Source organism: Varroa jacobsoni, unplaced genomic scaffold (genome assembly GCF_002532875.2).
Source record: "Varroa jacobsoni isolate VJ856 unplaced genomic scaffold, vjacob_1.0 scaffold_968, whole genome shotgun sequence".
Classification (NCBI taxonomy): domain Eukaryota; kingdom Metazoa; phylum Arthropoda; class Arachnida; order Mesostigmata; family Varroidae; genus Varroa; species Varroa jacobsoni.
Window position 1 is genome coordinate 170,385 of NW_019213870.1, and position 18,156 is coordinate 188,540.

The 18,156-nt window shown below is 39.9% G+C and overlaps 1 protein-coding gene across 1 annotated transcript in view; it reads left to right on the plus strand.

Annotated features, from left to right (window-relative positions):
- Positions 1-15,070, plus strand: part of LOC111265391 (adenylate cyclase type 6) — a 58,664-nt gene extending 43,594 nt beyond the window's left edge. Inside the window, exons 12-25 of the mRNA XM_022842012.2 lie at positions 406-575; positions 806-942; positions 1,287-1,368; positions 1,865-2,011; positions 2,180-2,279; positions 2,505-2,608; positions 6,255-6,392; positions 6,651-6,772; positions 7,205-7,346; positions 7,879-8,025; positions 8,776-9,113; positions 9,451-9,580; positions 10,254-10,334; positions 10,575-15,070. Of these exons, the coding sequence (XP_022697747.1) occupies positions 406-575; positions 806-942; positions 1,287-1,368; positions 1,865-2,011; positions 2,180-2,279; positions 2,505-2,608; positions 6,255-6,392; positions 6,651-6,772; positions 7,205-7,346; positions 7,879-8,025; positions 8,776-9,113; positions 9,451-9,580; positions 10,254-10,334; positions 10,575-10,697 (1,961 nt within the window). The 3' untranslated portion in view covers positions 10,698-15,070. The remainder of the gene's footprint in view (positions 1-405; positions 576-805; positions 943-1,286; positions 1,369-1,864; positions 2,012-2,179; positions 2,280-2,504; positions 2,609-6,254; positions 6,393-6,650; positions 6,773-7,204; positions 7,347-7,878; positions 8,026-8,775; positions 9,114-9,450; positions 9,581-10,253; positions 10,335-10,574) is intronic.
- The last annotated feature ends 3,086 nt before the right edge of the window (positions 15,071-18,156 follow it).

The following is an 18,156-nucleotide window of genomic DNA, read 5'->3' on the forward strand; positions in this document are numbered from 1 at the left end:
GTTAAAGCATCGCTACTTAAGCACTCGCAGTTGTGGATGGGCGCGTGTAGTATCTGTACGTAATTATTGGCGTTCCGACTAAACATTTTAAGTAGAGAAAATTCTCTAATCGGATTTGTCTCAGATGAAAATGATGAAATTGGTACTGTGAAGAGATCCATGCCTTATTATATCTGCTTATTATACTGTTTCCCAATGCTATTGGTTCTTCAAACGTTTTCCAAGTACTCAGTTGGTCCCTAGAGCAGTCTGTGCCAAATACGGTACCTATTAAAAAGGCCGCTGGTGGCGCTTGGAGTCGACCATTATTGGGGGTACAAGTTCCATTTTAGAAATAAAGAAAATATCTTCATGAAGTTCTCACTAATCCTTGTTCTTTTCGCGTTTTGATATCTTCCTATATAGGCATGGCTAATCAAACTGGTCGCGATAAATTTCATAATCGATCGTGGAAGAAGACCGGTAGTGGATTTGAAGCGTTAAAGAAAAACTCACATGATGAGGTTAATGATTACCTCAGCAGAGCAATCGAGGCACATAGTATTGAACAATTGAGGACAGAGCACTGCAATAAGGTGTTTAAAGATTTCTATTTTTATTTCTAGTAAACAGTGTTGGTCGACATTTATAAAATTTGTCATATCGAATCCCCATCTTTCATTGACTTAACCAAACAAAAGCTTAGTACTAAAAATAATAGATTAGTAAGTAAAATGTATTGGTCTTTAGAATATTAGATATTGTTTAAATCGTTCATTTTTTTCTTTGATTTAATAATCTTTGAGCTTTTTTAATCTATTTGCAGGTGACACTAGAATTTCTAGACGGGAAACTGGAGAGTAAGTTCTCGAAGCAAGATGAACCTATGCTTGCGGTATACCTCACATCATCGCAAATTTGTCTGGTGGTGAACTTTATCGCGCAGGCTCTGCTTTTCGATATGTTAGTGTTATAAGTGTTGAGACAATAAAAACACAATTTACACTTCATTCATGTTATAACATGAGTGTGGAGTTAGAAAAAGCCTCCTAACTTCAAGGTTTACACTCATTAATAAAAAATTGCTAGAACAGCATGTTTATCCGTCACTGGTCCAAGCTTACTTGATTTCTCCAAAAACAGTTCCGTGCAGTGCCTTTGTCTTAGCCGTAGCTAAGCCTATCATCTGGGTTAATGAATGAAAAATAAATATGTCGTAAGAATATTGTTTAAAGAGATGTTTACAAATATAAAAGAAAAAAACCTTCGCTTTTCTCCTGTATTTTTTTTCTGTATTTCCTCTGTAGGTCAGCGTGGAAATCAGCAGGTGTATTCACTTCGATAGCAATCCTTATGATCATGATCACGGCCGCTGCACTACAACTTATGGTACGTCGCCCTTATAAATGCATTTGCACGAATATAAAGAAAATTAAAAGAGGCCGAAATATTTATGCGACCCCAACATATATTACGCGAAAGCTGCCCGTTTACTAGTATACTTTTCTATGGCCTTAAAACGATTCTGTGCTAGCGTTGTTCATTTTTTCCTAGGAAGAATTTCAGGTTATCGAAGGGAAATGGTGCACATGTGTAAAATATGTAGATAAACGTGTCTTTCGATTAAATCAACAAATAAAGACTCTGCGAAACTGTTGTTTGGCTTCACGGTACAACTTGCTAGCTACAAAAAAAAACAACAGAAAAGAGATCATTGAGGGGAATGCATTGTTGGAAGCTCCCAGCGTCAATATGTCCGCAGCAAAACGCAATGCTTACTAATTAAGTTCGTCGTAAAAAAATAAACACAAGTGAAAAAAGCTTATTACAATGATCTGAAATTAACCGATCTATCGCATATTTATGTTTTACATTGCTTCTGTAGAGGTCGCATCAGTCTCCAACGAGCGCGACGTCAATGAATCGTTGGACTATCACGTTTTTACGTGCCCTGGAGGTAAAGCGTCGCAATGGCCAAGTTGTATGTGCTGTCGCCTTCGCCATACTTTATATATGCAACTTCGCATTGATGGTAGGAGGAAGAATTCGTTTTGATTGCATACATTGATAATTTTTTCAGGTTTTTTTCCCGCTTTTTTTACAATGCTTAATATCGGTTCGACGCAACAGCTTACCGCTAAATGTAAGTAGACATTTATAATGCTCAAATTTTCTCCTTGGTATTTTCTGCCTATTTCAGGCGAGCCCTGAAATTAACCCACAATTTGTCTATTGCCCTCTCGACGTTAATTTAAATATCGACGGAGAGCCCCTTTCGGATGCTCTTAGCGCCCAGCAGCGTGAGTGTTCATCCTTCATCGAACGATTGTTGGGTATATAGAGTGTATTAACTATAGGCTAAAAACTCTTACAGACCAATGTATGAGCACTGAAACAATATGTATTCGGAACCGCACTTTGTTTCAAGCTGGGAGTAGCTAGCCGCCCGAAGTAAGCCCCAATTAAGGCAGTACCGGACGTAAAACTCGTAGTATGTGTACGTAACCAGTGAAAATATTTTTTAGGAAAAACAAATAACGGATCAACTACGATAGAGAACCTCGATCTGCTTGACCAAGTTCAGGATGCTGAGGTGTGCACGCCTATTTATAACGTCAATATTCCCGAGGTGCGTTGCTATTTGTTTACCCATTTCAATTCAACAGCTATTACTTTCGTAGTATGAATAGATAGATATTTAAAAAAAGCCTCTTTAAAAAGTCTCTCATTAAAAACCGACAAGTTAATTTGGTCAAAACCTCCGCCAGAAATAGAAATAGCTAATTAACCACCAGTACGCGTTACAACATTTATGATAGAGAAAACTGAAATTAAATAGGAAAGGAAATTATTCATACTCGTGACCCGGACGTCTGATTTTTAGAGGTAACAGTTTTCTCTCTGCGTTCGTAAATACAGCATCCGCTATTGGCTTTACGCTACCTATACGTACGCTTATTCGCTTCGCTTTCTCATTTCATAAATCTTTTCCACAGCGCGTCGTTTGGTTTGTATTCAGTGGGTTCTTTTTCTGAGAATCCCAGGTGTGTAGCAATAAACATATGCGCCCGGGCAGAACTCCCTGTCACGGCTGGTTGACCAATTTTGAAAACAGTTTAGGAGTCTGTTAGCTAGGCTGTAAATCGGAGCCCAAAATGCCTTTGCCGTTTCCCCAGCGCGTCTCACATTTAGGAGGTCCAAAGTTCTTTTTGACCGTGGAGACTGAAACGGTTGCAGTTATTTTACTTTGCTGTTGTCTGTTGTTGCTGGGAAGGAAATCTACGAGACGGCGAGCCGCGTAGGGTCCGAGCGTCACTTCGGCTTTTACTACGCCGGATGGGGTCTCTGTCAGGCTCGCCTTATTACCTTAACCATTGCTGCCTTAATCGCAAAGTATTTTGGGCGTGAGGAGATAACGGAAGCTATCGCAAATAAGGTAGAAATAGCAGAGTAAAATATAGTCAACGAAACGACTCTGTTTGCTCGACAACAGTGGCCCACATGTGTCTTCCTGTTTTAATTACGTATGCTAGGTGAAAGCGACGAAGGGCAACACGACAGCTGATTGAAATAACCATTCTTTGAAAGGAGTGTATCAAACTCTATAAATATTGGTGGTCCTGTTACGATGTTCGCAAGTTCACAGTTAAATAATTACGCTATTTTTTATAAATTATAGAAGTTGCGTACCACACAACTTGTCCCGATTTAGTATACATGTTCCGCTTGAGAAAGTCATATACAGTACAATTCAGCTTTGTTTGCTCCTCTAATTGATTGTAAGAATATTGATATATTCGGGGCATGAGAACGCTTTAAAACGTTTCTAGAAGGAAGCTAAATGCAGAGTGGACACACGGCATAAACAGACATGCACCGTCAGCCGTTTTACGGAAGTGTCCGATTTTGATGAAACGGTATTGTATATATCGGAACGGCTTCGTATAGACAAAGCGTTGAAGCTTTCCGAGTGATTATTAAATGAAGTATTTACTAATGCGGTGGAAATGAGTGCATCTAGGAGAACCTTTTCACTGTATGGCATTCATGGGGGCGCTTAGCGGATTCACGAATCCTTAAGCAGAATATTCCAAAGAAGTTCAGCTATCAGCGGTGTGATAAAGTTTAGTAAGAAGGAACTTTGTTCTTGGCAGTACTATAGAGCACTGATATTTATTTGCATATAGTTAGAGTGAACTGTGCCGTTATTACAGTCATTTAGCATAGAAAAGCGGATTCACAGCGGCATGCATCACGATCGTTTCGCACTCGCTTAATAATATTGTATTGTTTTGTTCATGCCTTTAGACCTGATGTAAATGTCCATGTGAGTAAAGGGAGATACGGGTTGGCTCAGTCTTTTATAGCAAAAGAAAAAAAAATTGTGACTTTATATTGAATTAATATTTTACAATTATTGTTTAAAGCTATTTCATATTTACTTCCTTTTAAGTTATTACCTTGCCATCATAATTTTACAATAAAATGCTACATCGAACCACGTTTAGCCTTCTCCCAATCTGTAAAGCATTGGGTCGTTTCTGGTCGACGCTAGCATGAAGCCTTGAGCACACAAATGAAACAACGCAATCTCGAGAATGAGAACTAGAGAAGTCTGTTTTGGCATTACGAAGACGGCTTTGGTCGCCAATGCGAAACTAATATCTTCACGGCACAATTCCTTCTGGTTAGCGATACAAGGTAGACCTATTCGAATCTGGCTTACGGCATAACGTAATATATGCGTCTCATCCCGAGTGCTTTCGGTAGCTCAGCAGCTGGCCTAATGTACGCAGAGCTGGCCCGCGGGTACGTTTAGTGCTCAATGAACCTACTACGTTTCGCTGGCAGGCGCTGAATAACCGTCGACAATGAATATACGTGTCGAATGCAGAACTCACTTCAGGTGAAGCTGCCTGTGTAGATACCTCGGTGTTTCCAATAGTGCCGAAAGCACGAGGTGTGCATATGATACAGGTTATTAGCGTCTGCGCTCAGGTCAAGTGACTCCGAGACAACAGGCGGCAAAACCGATCAGACTGAAGCTCGACTCCGTAAGATGCCAGTGGCATAATCTAGAGCGAAAATAACTATTGAACAACTGAGTAAGAGTCGAATATAATCTACCATAGTTTTGTACAGACCGGAAACTGTCCAGCTTAATTAGGAAAGCATGTAAGCTTATACGCCCTGTTAGGGCCTATGGTGACAATGCGATTTAATTATGTATTCTAGCAAACGGCCAACAACTTAAAAAAAGACTAATAGTTAATCTTTTAATGAACCATACAAGTTAGCGGCCAAGGTGTTTTCTGATTCAGTTGTACTCGTTGTTGAGAAACGCTATATAGAAAGTACTATAATTACCAAGACGTAACAGTGTCGGCGCTTGAAGTTGTTCTTGCTATGGCCCGAATCCTCTCAGCGCCAATGCTCCCTAACGAGCACTAATGCCCATAGTCCGCTGGGCAGCTATTTTTTTAGCAATTGACTATTGCTGCAATACTATAGATGCATTGATACCAATATTTATCCGTTAGCCCTGTTAAATGGTTCAACAGAGGCAACGTTACTGACGACACTCGGGTGTTACCAACTACCATATGTTGATCGATCTAGGCGTTCCTCTCGCGTCATAGAAGAACTTATCTATACCATCAATATGGATCGCAAGGCAACGAGTATTCTATTTCCCTATTAAAAGGCTTTCCCTATTAAAAACAACGTCGATTACCAAAATGTACGACCTACAGAAGTTAACAAAGGAGAGATAGTGTGCCTCACCGATGTCTTTTGTCAAATAACCGGTTGAAGTCTCTGATGAAGGGTTTTTGGTTTTTTTTTTTGGTAAAGAATTGGTTTAACGCACAGCTACAGCATCCGAAAATAAACTTCTGAACTACAGCACGATGTCTGGGCGTGAAGATTTCGCTTGCAAATGACCGTTGAAGTGTCTGAGCTTCACTGACCTCTCAAGCGTTCTGTGGTTGGTCCGGGACTAAGCTATCAATGTTTACACGAGATCGGATTAAGCTTGTAATCGAATGGTAGTCTACGTCGTGTACCATAAAAGTACTATAAATGTTGTACGGTTACATACGATGCGTTCTTATGCACAGTCTATTATATGAATAGTAAGTGGTCCATCTGTATTAGAACAACAAGAAAAATCGCTTTGAATTTAGTACAATGCCCGTACCTTTATCGATTTCCTTTAGATGCATTCAATTTTTCTCACGTTTAAGTTTTGTGCCTTCAATTTTGTTGCTGTATAGCGTCAATTGGTTTGTGCTCTACTTCTAATGATGGCCTGCGCGTCGACCTTGGTGTTTTCGACCGTGCAAAAGTTTTTTGTGTTCATCAGCATTGTCGCGGCGTTTCTCGGATTATCCTTCTCACTCTGGGAGCATCAGGTGCGAATATCTTGAAAAGATCAAATCTATCGGAGCTGGAAACGCATATTTAGATTTCTGCTTAAAAATAATTTCTGCAGTTAAAAAAAAGAGTCATATATCTTTTACTTTAATTCAGCAGAAAATTTCCTGAAACAAGCCAGTGGCTAGTTATTGTGAGTTATCCTAGAAAGAGGTTTGATAATAATAATGTTCTAGTTTAGTTTACTAACGATTTTTGCCGTATTTTAATGTAATTTTTGCTAATCACAATAACAGTTCTGGCTATTGGGGAAACACGAGTTTGCCCCTCTGCTCGCTAAGGTTTGCGCCGCGTTTATCCTTGTTACATTCGTCGTCGTTCTGACGGTACACGGGTTTCAGAATGAGGCGTCGTCCAGGTAGGCTTCATTACCGCTTGTTCATGTTTGACTAATGATTAGTGTCATGATGTTTTTTCATAGTTGTTTTTTTTTTTATTTAAGTGCATGGTCATCGTTGTTTCACGCATCTATCATTGCTGATGTAAACCCACCGTTGTGTTACATTGTCTGTAGGTAATCATTAGTAGTAAACATGAGTACACATCACAATATAGAATTTGACCAGTAATAACTGGGGCAATGTCAGCAACTGCCATTATATGCGCTTTTACGTATATTATGAAATAAGAAGTATATTTCAATTATATATGTTACCTTATTTGCAACGCGACATTTATTTTACTGATACTATATTGGAATTAGTCTTGTGAGAAGTTCGTATGTGCAAGCGCGAGACTCAATAGTCACGTGAGAATTAACGAAAAACCTTGTACGACCTCGTCGAACCAGACTGGACTTCCTATGGAAGCTCCAAGCAATCCAGGAAAAGAACGAGATGGCTGACCTACAGGCATACAATCGAAAGCTGCTGTCCAATATTTTACCGGTGCACATTGCGGAGTACTTTCTTTCCAGCGATCACTCTAACGAGGTTCGTTCGTTTTTCGCTGTTAATAACTATTTATAATAAAAATAATACAATATTTTTAAGCAGTGGTGTCTGCATTGGGCAATTCCGCTTACGAGCACCAATAGGGAGACATATTTGCCCTCCCGAATAGAGTTGTGCTTCGTTTCGCGCTTAAGTTTTACTACCAAATCCATTTAAACGTCACCAATCCTAGCGGTTATCTATTTCTGTGTTATTGAGACAACTGATTAATAATTAATTCTGTAATCGTGATGACAGGATGTTTAATGAAATGCACTTCGTTTCTGTCGCCTGACCAAGGCCTCAGTGAGCTTGAATTGATATTACACGACACTTTCCGTTCTCTAGGTCACCTCCGGATCCCTGGTGTGGCCGTAAGGGCAAAGTATCCATAACTGCAACAACATTCCTTTTTAACATTGAAGAGATTGCTATATGCAATCGACAGTTTCTGTTCATATAGATTCTCGTAAAGCGCTTGTATCTGTTGTTGTCAAACAACCCCTCATATGATCCTTTTTGCTCCCCTCAGGATCTCTACCACGAACAACTGGATAATGTTGCCGTAATGTTCGCATCCATTCCAAATTTTAGCGAGTTCTATGTCGAACTCGAAGGCAATAACGAGGGTGTCGAGTGTCTTCGATTACTCAACGAGATCATCGCTGATTTCGATGAGGTAAGTTTCAATTTAACAAGACTACAGCCGTGTCTCCTGATCGCGCGTGGAATAACTCCGCCGGTATACGCAGATGCGATCCATCTAATTATTTCTACAAGCAGGCCCGACAGGTAGGATTTGGCAGGCTTACGTGGCAGCCCCTAGCCGCTTTGACAACAGGGGCTAAGAAGCGTAGGGGCTATGTTCGAGCACACAAAGATACTATGCTAGTGTCATTGCGCCATTTCAAGCGACTTCTAAAAGCGCTGCGCCAAACGACGAAACAGCAGATTGAACGCATGTGAATGCATCTACACAACAAGGTCCCAACGGGAGCAGGATTTCGAAAAGAAACCGTCGAGAATAACACCGAAGCGAACTCCGGGTGGTAAAACGAGAAGAGAGCTATTTGTTACGAAACTGGCGGCCGCAAGCCATATATATATATATATATATATACATACATATGACTTTTAAAGCCGTCAAAAAATGTCTCCTCTATATAATACATATATATAGCTCGAAGTGTAGGAGTGGGTAAAGACTGAGGAATTGATTTGATTCCACCTGGCCGCCTTGTGTTTCCACAGAGACTAGTTAAAGGTGATCGTAAAGACACCGAAAGTGGCTCTTAGTACATGTTGATTGCTGTAAACTTTTGCTTCTCTCTCTCTCTCTCTCTCTAATTTGCTAAATCTGGCCGGGAGCTGTTATGGTCGCAAGCTCGTAATTGACTTATCGATTTCTGGTTTGATGCTTTTATTTCAGCTTTTGTCCGAGGATCGCTTTTCGTGTATTGAAAAGATTAAGACTACTGGTTACACGTACATGGCCGCAGCTGGACTCCTGCCATCAAAGAGCATTACGAACAGCAGCAATGGCGAAAAGGCCAACAAGGCCCATCAGCAAGAACCGGGTCAGCAGCAAGACGGAAGGGAGCAAACCCAACAGCCGGGTGACACGCAGAACAAATCATCTATGGCAAACAACAGCAGTAAGAGGTGCTCCACTGAGGAGAATGTCGTAGCATTGGCTGAGTACGCTCTGGCAATACGCAAGCAGCTTCAATACGTCAATGAACACTCTTTCAATCATTTTAAAATCAGGTAGGGAGCAAGCCTCCTTGTATAAATATGTGACAATAGCTAAGCTTATGACATTAGCTGCATACGCATGATCCGAGAACGATGTATCTTCGAGGCTTTGTTAAACAGAGTATCTGGTTCGATGTTTCGATTTAGCAGAATTGAATCAACATGATTTTTACCGATACCGAACTAATTTAGAAATAAAAACACAAGCAAAGCACGATCGAGGGCATGAGTTCTATTTTCGACAACTGAGAATTGTGGCTGGGGAAGTGCACCAGTGTTCTCATTTGTATAAGGTTAATCTTTTGCTACGATCTCGTTTAATCGTTGTATTTTGTTTACCGAGTTTCAGGGTGGGTTTAAATGTGGGACCTGTTGTAGCGGGAGTGATTGGAGCAAAGAAGCCCCATTACGATATCTGGGGAAACGCAGTTAATGTCGCTTCACGAATGGACTCAACCGGGGAACCAAATAAGATACAGGTAAAACTAAACAAACTGATCAAATTCAAATTCACTTACTTTACTTTAGAGCACGCTAGGGGAAGTGTAATATATCATAATGTTCGAATTGTTTTCACTTGACATAGAGAGAATTACAAACCTGATTTTCAAATAGTAACGCTTCAGGTCGACACAGATAATCTAATAATAATCAGAATAATATAAAAATAGGGTAAGAAAAAGACACACATAATTAGCTTGCAGCTCTTGGTGATACGCTTTCCATTTCAATCTTACAATCAATGTTGCCGTAACCTGTGCTTTCTTGCGGGACAGATTTCATGTTGAAAAAAAGACCTATCAGTTAGGAGACAGTTGAGGGTAAGCTCGAAACTGTTCTGTCCGGGCGGTCTTGTAATTGCACGAGTGCCGTAGCACAGCATTGCCGTCATCTCGTCATAATAGCGGAAGTTCCACGATAAACTGCTTTCAATACTAGCTGGATAAATACTTTCACTCAATTGAATGATTTACACATGTATCTATGAAAGATATTATAGAATGTTGAATCTCGTATAATCTCAACCTAATCGCTGAGGCACATTATTTTTTTGTTCGAGACACTATGGACACATGATAGAATCCTACAAAAGCAAATAAACAGCCTGCACCGAGATTACTGATCTCGTTGTGGCCAATGTCTGGCTTTCAGGTGACACATGAGGTATATCGAATCTTGGAGCCACTCGGTTATCCTCTGCAGTGCCGAGGACCAATCAAGGTTAAAGGAAAGGTGAGTGCTGGTCGAAATGGAGTATTAGATATGCCTGACTACTGCAGCCACATTCACTTAAGGGCATCTGTAGGATCTCTGGTCCATCGGCATTTCTAAGCATAAAATTACGACTATCGGTGTCCTAAAGGATCTCGTAAAAGTACCTGCAGAACAAGCTGCTTCGATTTGCAGTTGTATGTGTATACTATAGTGATAATACGCGTACAAAATGCTCAATGTTCTAACTGTTTATTTCAGGGGGAAATGGTCACCTATTTTCTGCTAGCAGGTCGTTCTGACCAGCTACAACGGGAGGCGTCGATTAAACAGTCGAGTAACACAGGTGGAACCAACCATGTTGATGCAGCCTCTAACCTTTAGAATGATAACGTCTGCGCCCACAAGTAACCTTAGGCCAGCCAAATAGGACTTTCAATATAAATTCATTTGAACATGAGGGATCGTACTTTGATGGTCGCTTTTACTGTGCCGCTAATACTGTCTCGCACTGCAAGTAAGTTCCGGATCTATAGAAATAATGTTCAGGATCGACCACCTGGTCTCTAACTATGCGACCATTCGTTTCGATGCGCGTCGTCAAAATCCGTGACGTCAAGCCACAATATCAGGCCTAACTTTTGAATTACGCTGAGCTAGAGAGGAGACTAAGCTCTAAACCAAGTGATATCGAGAAAGCCAAATGCCTATAATAGGCCGGCCTCACTCACGTATCTTTACTGTAACGCACTTGAGCTACGCAATCGATTCTTAATGCTGATCTAAGCTTTGATACACACTCGAGTTGAGATACCGTAGGAAGCAAGTATACTAAGCCCTGATGTGTTTAATAATTCGTGACTTTCGACACAAAAAACGACAACCCCAGATCTGACCGTCGGTTCAACCGCGGTCCAGAACGTTCCTCCCCTAACTAAAATGGCATTCATCAGAGATTTTTGATAGCGCCAATACTTGGTTGGGCCACGACAATTTCACTCAATGACGTCTACCTGTTAGCGGTGGACAATTTAAAAAAGTATATAAGCAACGATACGCAAATGAAGACAAGAGACGATGATTACTACAAAGTCAGCTAGAAGCATGGATAACATGAATGACCTGACCTTTGATAACGATACTAGTTCACTTGATGCACGCGAAAATTCTCCTCTCAGCCCACAGTGGGAGACCACATAGGCAATGCATAGACGTTGTCATGACAAAGCTAACTGATGAGATCTATTGGCTTGTAGAAGGAGAATGATTGACAAATTATTATTAAGTACTAATTGATACATGCTTTTGTAGTTAAGTGCGAAAAGTTTAAATGTGTAGCCTTACGGACCGCCCGACTTGTTCATATTTTTCATTTATTTTTTTAAGGCATTTATTATTCGAAGGTATCGTGTTCGAGGTTCCCTCTTCAAAGGGCCAGCAAGCCTACAATTAAATTCTTAAGATTTAAGTCAGAGTTATGACGGTGCATGGAGGCTACCAATCTATCCGCAATTGTATTTTTGTGCGACTTAAGTGGAATGGTTTCAACAATTTTACATTGACATAGGTTGTTTTTAATTTCTACAGGTCGTTCTTTCATAACACTTGCAGACAGCTTCATTATCGATGTACATGTTTACATTTTTCGTATGCTGAATACGATCGACAAAGGTACGATAAGAAAATAATATACTGTAAGATGTATAAACTGAAGCCTTTGCGATGGCCAAAGCCCTTTACGAAGGCAGATGAGAACTTTACGAGAGCAGGGCCACTAACGTCATTTGTTACTGGACAAATAGGTATTTTTAAAGTGGCATACTATTAGTAAGAAGAAATTAGAAATCTAGGTATTTTTTTCAATGCGACTATCAGGGCACGCATATCAGAAATAGCAACTCTACAAATCTTTGAAATATTATGCTTCCATAAACCAACATTGAGGATGGCTCTAAAATATTGCTCAAAAGCATACAAATAACCTAGTACTGGTCTAAAGCTCACTCACTTTTGAGGTATATTCAAAGTGGGAGAAAAAGGCATTACTTATACGAGCCGTTACAAAATCTGCTAACCATTTCTTTCTCGAATAGAAAACGTATTTCTCCTTTTTGATTAGCAGGTTATTCCATCTTCTTTTTTATTATTATTGTGTCATTTATGCGCACTAGCGTGATCACTTATTTGTCAGTCATTGAAGTATCCACTGCCACTTAACAGTGTATGCATTTGGCATACAAATAAACCAAAGAGCGCACGACGTGGTCATCATAGGCGAATCTAACACAATCTCCAACTATTTAACGTGAAAATTAAATTCATCAAATGGTACCAGTGATCGTTTTTCGGAAATTGACGTACAGCGGACTGGCGGGCAGGTCCTCAAACTGCCCTCGAAAACTTCGAACATATATACATATATGTATACTTTAAATTCGTATAATGGCCGACAATGGAAAAACGATCGGGGTGTCCCCATTTACAAGTCTTTGAATGTATTTTGAATAATATAGAGAGTACTGATACCCTGAGAACTCCTATACGAATGTGACGCTACTAGATATGGCGTCGTAAGAGCTCTTGAGCATCCTGTGGGAAAATTCCGATTTCGCCCCTGGTTCACTTGACGGGCTGTGGAGTGCGAGTGAATCTTAACACGCCTTTATTGATCTAATAGTTTTATTATACTTAATCAACAGAAGATTTGCGGCGCGTTTATCGTGCTAGCTAAACATCTTAGAAAAATAAAAATCTGGGTTACTTCGATTGGAACGCTTGTAAAAGCCTTTTGCTTCTATTCCATAGGGCGAAGGTGCTCGGTGCTAACCGAACATTGCTATAATGTTCGGTAGGAAATGCTAGATGCGCGTGGCAAAACAGGAAAAATTGGAAGTTTGCGTATTATTTTATTGTCGCCAAAAAGTGACGTAATGGATATATACTAACTTCACTGAAATCATAAGTCAACACGCTAGGAGAGGCCTACGTAAACCAATCCACACGTGTCTAGTTGTGTAAATTGTTTGTACATATATATAATAGAGAAACGCGAATACAAATGAAATAGCAAAGCTGGGGCCGAGACGAGTGCAAGAAAGATCATGGTCTTTCTTGGCGCAGTAGTGACGGAACGGAAGCGGTTATGGAAATGGGCGCTCGAACAGGTACTGTTCCGTGAATTACTTCAGCTAAAACCTTACGAATATAACCGACTATAAAGGTCACATCAGTCAATCAATGCTATTGAAAACGATCGGCTTATCACACGCATCTGTTCGGATCATGCGCATACTATTAGAAAGCTGTTCACAAAAAAAGAACGAAACAACCTGTTACAGCCGACTTCCAAGTGGTTTGTCAATGGAAAACTATAGTGACAGTTGTACGGTGAACCGTTTTGCACGATACACAATGCACGCACTGATCCGCAGGCCATTCCCTTACCGCGGAATGGTGACATAAGATAGAAAATTATAAGCTTTTCCAATAACAAGTGGAACATTGCAAGCAGAATTAGCCGTTCACTTATACTAGTCCTCTATTTTAATAATTATGCTGTGCAATTTTATCTACCTACAATCCCGGCTCAGTATGGAGTCAAGTGGACTGCGCTATTGCTTCACTCAATAAAGAATAATAGTACTCTAGTTTTTTACTTTGTTCATATGAGAGACAAATGTATCATTTAGGCCTAACTGTTATACATCAAATAATCTCCTTTAGTGCTACACCAAGTCCAGAGGCAATCTGTCTTCATCAAAACACGTCTCATTTCTAGTTTTATAAAACATGAAGGAAGCGTACGTCACTGGCAAACACGGCCATATAGCTCGTCGTGATCGCGCTTAGTAGAATGAAAAGTTATAATTTGAATTTTCACTCGTTTACCGCGATACGTTTTTCGTTTTCTAAATATATTGTTTAAAGCAGGATCACTGTGTAGTCTCTACACGAGGCGTACTATCATTGAACGAATTACACAAGGTGAATGAGATGGCTAAATGACGGAAGTACACGCTTGTCAAATAATTTCTGTTAGTATTCTTAGGCTTACCTATACCCGAACCGCAGATCTCGATTGATTACCGAAGACTCTAATTGTTTGTATGAGTCCGTTGAAACCGGTGTTGGGGTATAGCGATAATGGATTACACTGCAGCTGTTATTTGAAAATGTTTCGTTGTTGTACAATCAGGTAGAAATGATCTCTTCGAGAGGTCTAGGTAAGTCCAATATGATTCATAACGCTATCATTATATAAGGACGAAGCGTTGTTCGAATAATTAGGATTTGTGCCGGGACAGCGAGAGGACTGTGGAAAACAAAAGGCTAATTAGTCGGCCAGGCAGCGGGGCTCTAGTGATGCCTTTCACTGTAATAGTAGTCGCTCCCTAGGTTACAGTCTTAATTCGACGGTTGCAGAAGATGTTGACAGTGTGCGCGTGCATTAGCGGACATGTTCTCGACAGTCAACGAGAAAGTACGAACAAGCAGAGTAGGGGTCGCAAGGTTACAACGATGACCCGACATCCTAGCTATTTCAATCGCTGTCGCTATATAGGGATAGAGTATGTCTCAAATAAACAACATCTGTTACGGTACTAATGTGTCTGTCGCCACATACATATATATATATATGAAATATTCTTGTGTTGTAGAAACTGAACGAAATTTAGTCTGTCTGGTTTATCCATGTGTTATCTGTTATGTAAATATAAGCAACTATAATAAAGACTCAAACGTGACTAAATGGCAAATTAAGCCTCTTTCAAACAAAATTTAGGTCACATCTGCAATTGTGCAAAATGGCGACGACTATTTTCCTGGAAAAGGGAATTTTTTTAAATGAACGACACAGATACGATGCTAATAACCACCGATAGGAACTATTATCAATAGCAGCCCTTAAACGAAACGTACAGGGTTTGAGGACTGATACGCGACAATGGTTATCCAGTATTTTTTTTTCACTACATTTGTAAATTAGTAACGTGACATCGTCAATGACGCTGATTAAGAACTTCGTTAAAATAAGTTTTTACAATTTGTTTGGTGCCATTAACTCTAATCGGGTATGTATTAAGCTAGGTTGTTACCAAGAGCTGAGCAATACACAAGTACGATGATAATTATCGTGCTCCCTAACAATGTACTTTTGTGTTGGCGCGGTGTCGGCCGTGCATATTCTCATAGACCTTCTAGCAGGCCATTTTGCTTGTGACAAGGCCTGCAAACGACGAATATGTTTTATTCAATAAGCTCTTGTTAATTTCGTTTGGATAAGTTCTAATGTAATTGAGCGTGATCGTACTCCGAACGCAGTTTTCTGCGTTACACCTACTATACAGCTATGACTTACTTACAATGACTTTCTCGTCATCATACGTCTATTGAACAAGGAAGAAAAAAACTAACTTATCTTTTATGAATGCTTATTTTATGAATGTTTTATTTATGAATGAATAACTTTGCATTAAAGTTGCACCTTGAACGAACCAAGGACCAAATCTTTCCTCGTCAAGCGAATCGTGGTAACAATTGCATATTAAAATGTAGACGTATTACAACTATTTCTATAATAGTTGTTGATACATTTACTTAGATCAGCGGCTTTCAATATATGTTAACCGTCTACATTTTAAGTTCCTAATAGAGTAGTTGGTCTGAATGTTTACTTATAGCTTACCGCAGTCTTCACTACAAAGGCTGCCGTCGTGATTTTTAAAAAAATTAATAGAAATGATGGAATATTTAGTTGAGCCCATGTAGTAATCATATGCCCGTTAGTTCAGATAAGCTTTTGAAATGTCTGTTGCTAGGCTTAATCTGTATTGGCCCAAAGGCGCATATCCTTTAAATGTAATTGTCATTTTAATTAGTAACAACACCTTCGCCGGAACTCCCCAGTATCTATACGAGTGTGTAGTCAAATACGATCGTAATCTTGAAGGCAGAATGGTTTGCAGAGACTTCCGAAGCTCAGACTGAGTTCGTTCAAAGTCGTGCTCGGGCCTTACATGGAATAACCTGCATTAATTAATTCAATTAGAATCAAAATATCAGAACGTAGTTTTCGGGATAATGTAATTGGTCACCTTGAGTCTATATATATATATATATATGTTTACAGGAGGGGCTACCACACAGTCGCAAAAACAAAACTGCCCTTCAGTAGTTGAGAAATGGTAGCCTTGGTTACAACGCTATTCTTCTAAGGACCTTATCCTTCCATCCTCAATTCCCAACTAGCCCTCCGGCAACCTCAATGGTTTGCCTTCGTTTTGCTACCAATTGTAGCGATGAAGCCACAAATGCGAATGATAGAGCGAAATGACAGAAACCCCTACAATGCAAATTATGATCGCTACACACTAAACCAATATAAATAGACACACATTTTTTCGATTAAGGCTGCGCCGTAAGTCACACTTCACACGCTCGCAGCTAGTATGTTATTCCTATTATCTGTATACTAAGGGAACTATCCACCCTGTGTATTTACATGCGACTATTTAAAGCTTTTGTTTTTTGCATTACATTCAATCGTTTTACCAATATGTAAAGCCCTTTGTTTCTCACATCACAATGTTTAAACGGTTCGAATTTGATGTGCGACACTGCCATTAAGCACTGATCTGAACGGCTGGCTCGGAATACCAAACGAAGCGTGTCTGCATCCGGTTCCGAACCTAGATCACCACAAGTCCACATTCTGCTATGGCAGAATTTGCGCACATCTTATCTCAATTGATTGTGAATTTTTTGTTTGCTCTTATTATATGATCATACAGTATTCCAGCTTTAGAACCAACAACGAAACAAGAACTAGTCAGATTTAGCTGTACGATAGTATTCACTTTCTATTTTCACTCTCTACCTCTATATAGTTCTAGTAAACACTTGGCTTTATCATCTCTTCGTTTAACTTTTCCCCGGCCACCTACTATCCACTGTGGTTAAACAGTGTTTGAAACGGCTGGGCCCCAACACAAGGCGACGTGCGTCTGAGCCATGTTTCGAAGAAAAACTACCTCACGTATACTCAAGTTTAGCACAAAAGCATACATTACCTTTATTCGATCACGGAAACATAGCATCTATGTCTGCTATCCCTAAATTGACAAGAATTTTATATGGTTGGCCTGTTTATTATGCGGAGCCGCTTCTTCATCCATATGTCCGTCCGGAGAATCCCCTACGCGGCGCAAATCCCATCGAAGATTCCGGCACCTTTGTGAGCGTATACATTTTTCTATTCGAGACCATCCTTAAATAGTTCATGCAATATTTATAGTAGGTAACGATTTATCCGCCCCTCAACACTGATGCTTGGCCGGGTTGATGATCTAAGCACAGATACAGTTAGTCGTGTGTAATTAGCTCAATGAAAAGGATAGACATGTCATCAGGAAAACTGCTATATGAATGATCATGTTTTTCTATTGGTTTTTGTTATTAGCTATGGTTTTGATATTAGCGCTAACAGAAGCAAGAGAGAAGAGTTCTCGGCTGATCTGTTCGATTACGTTTTTCGCTTCACCGATTATAGACACTACAAAGTAATAGTGTGAAATTAGTGATGGAAACCCTGTTATATTCAATAATCCTTCTTTGGATGTTTATCGACAAACGTTGTTTATACAATACCATATGGAACAGAATATGTAATTAGCAGTTGCTGCGAGCTATATTAGCTTGAAGTACAAAGGCTCCTCGGTTGTATGTGTTGGCTTCGTCTTAACTCTGTTGTACCGCCATTAAAAGCCATCTGAGATCGCATGCAGACTGCTATCCGAACTAATGACAGAATTCGTAGCTGACTTTCTGCCAACAAACAACAACA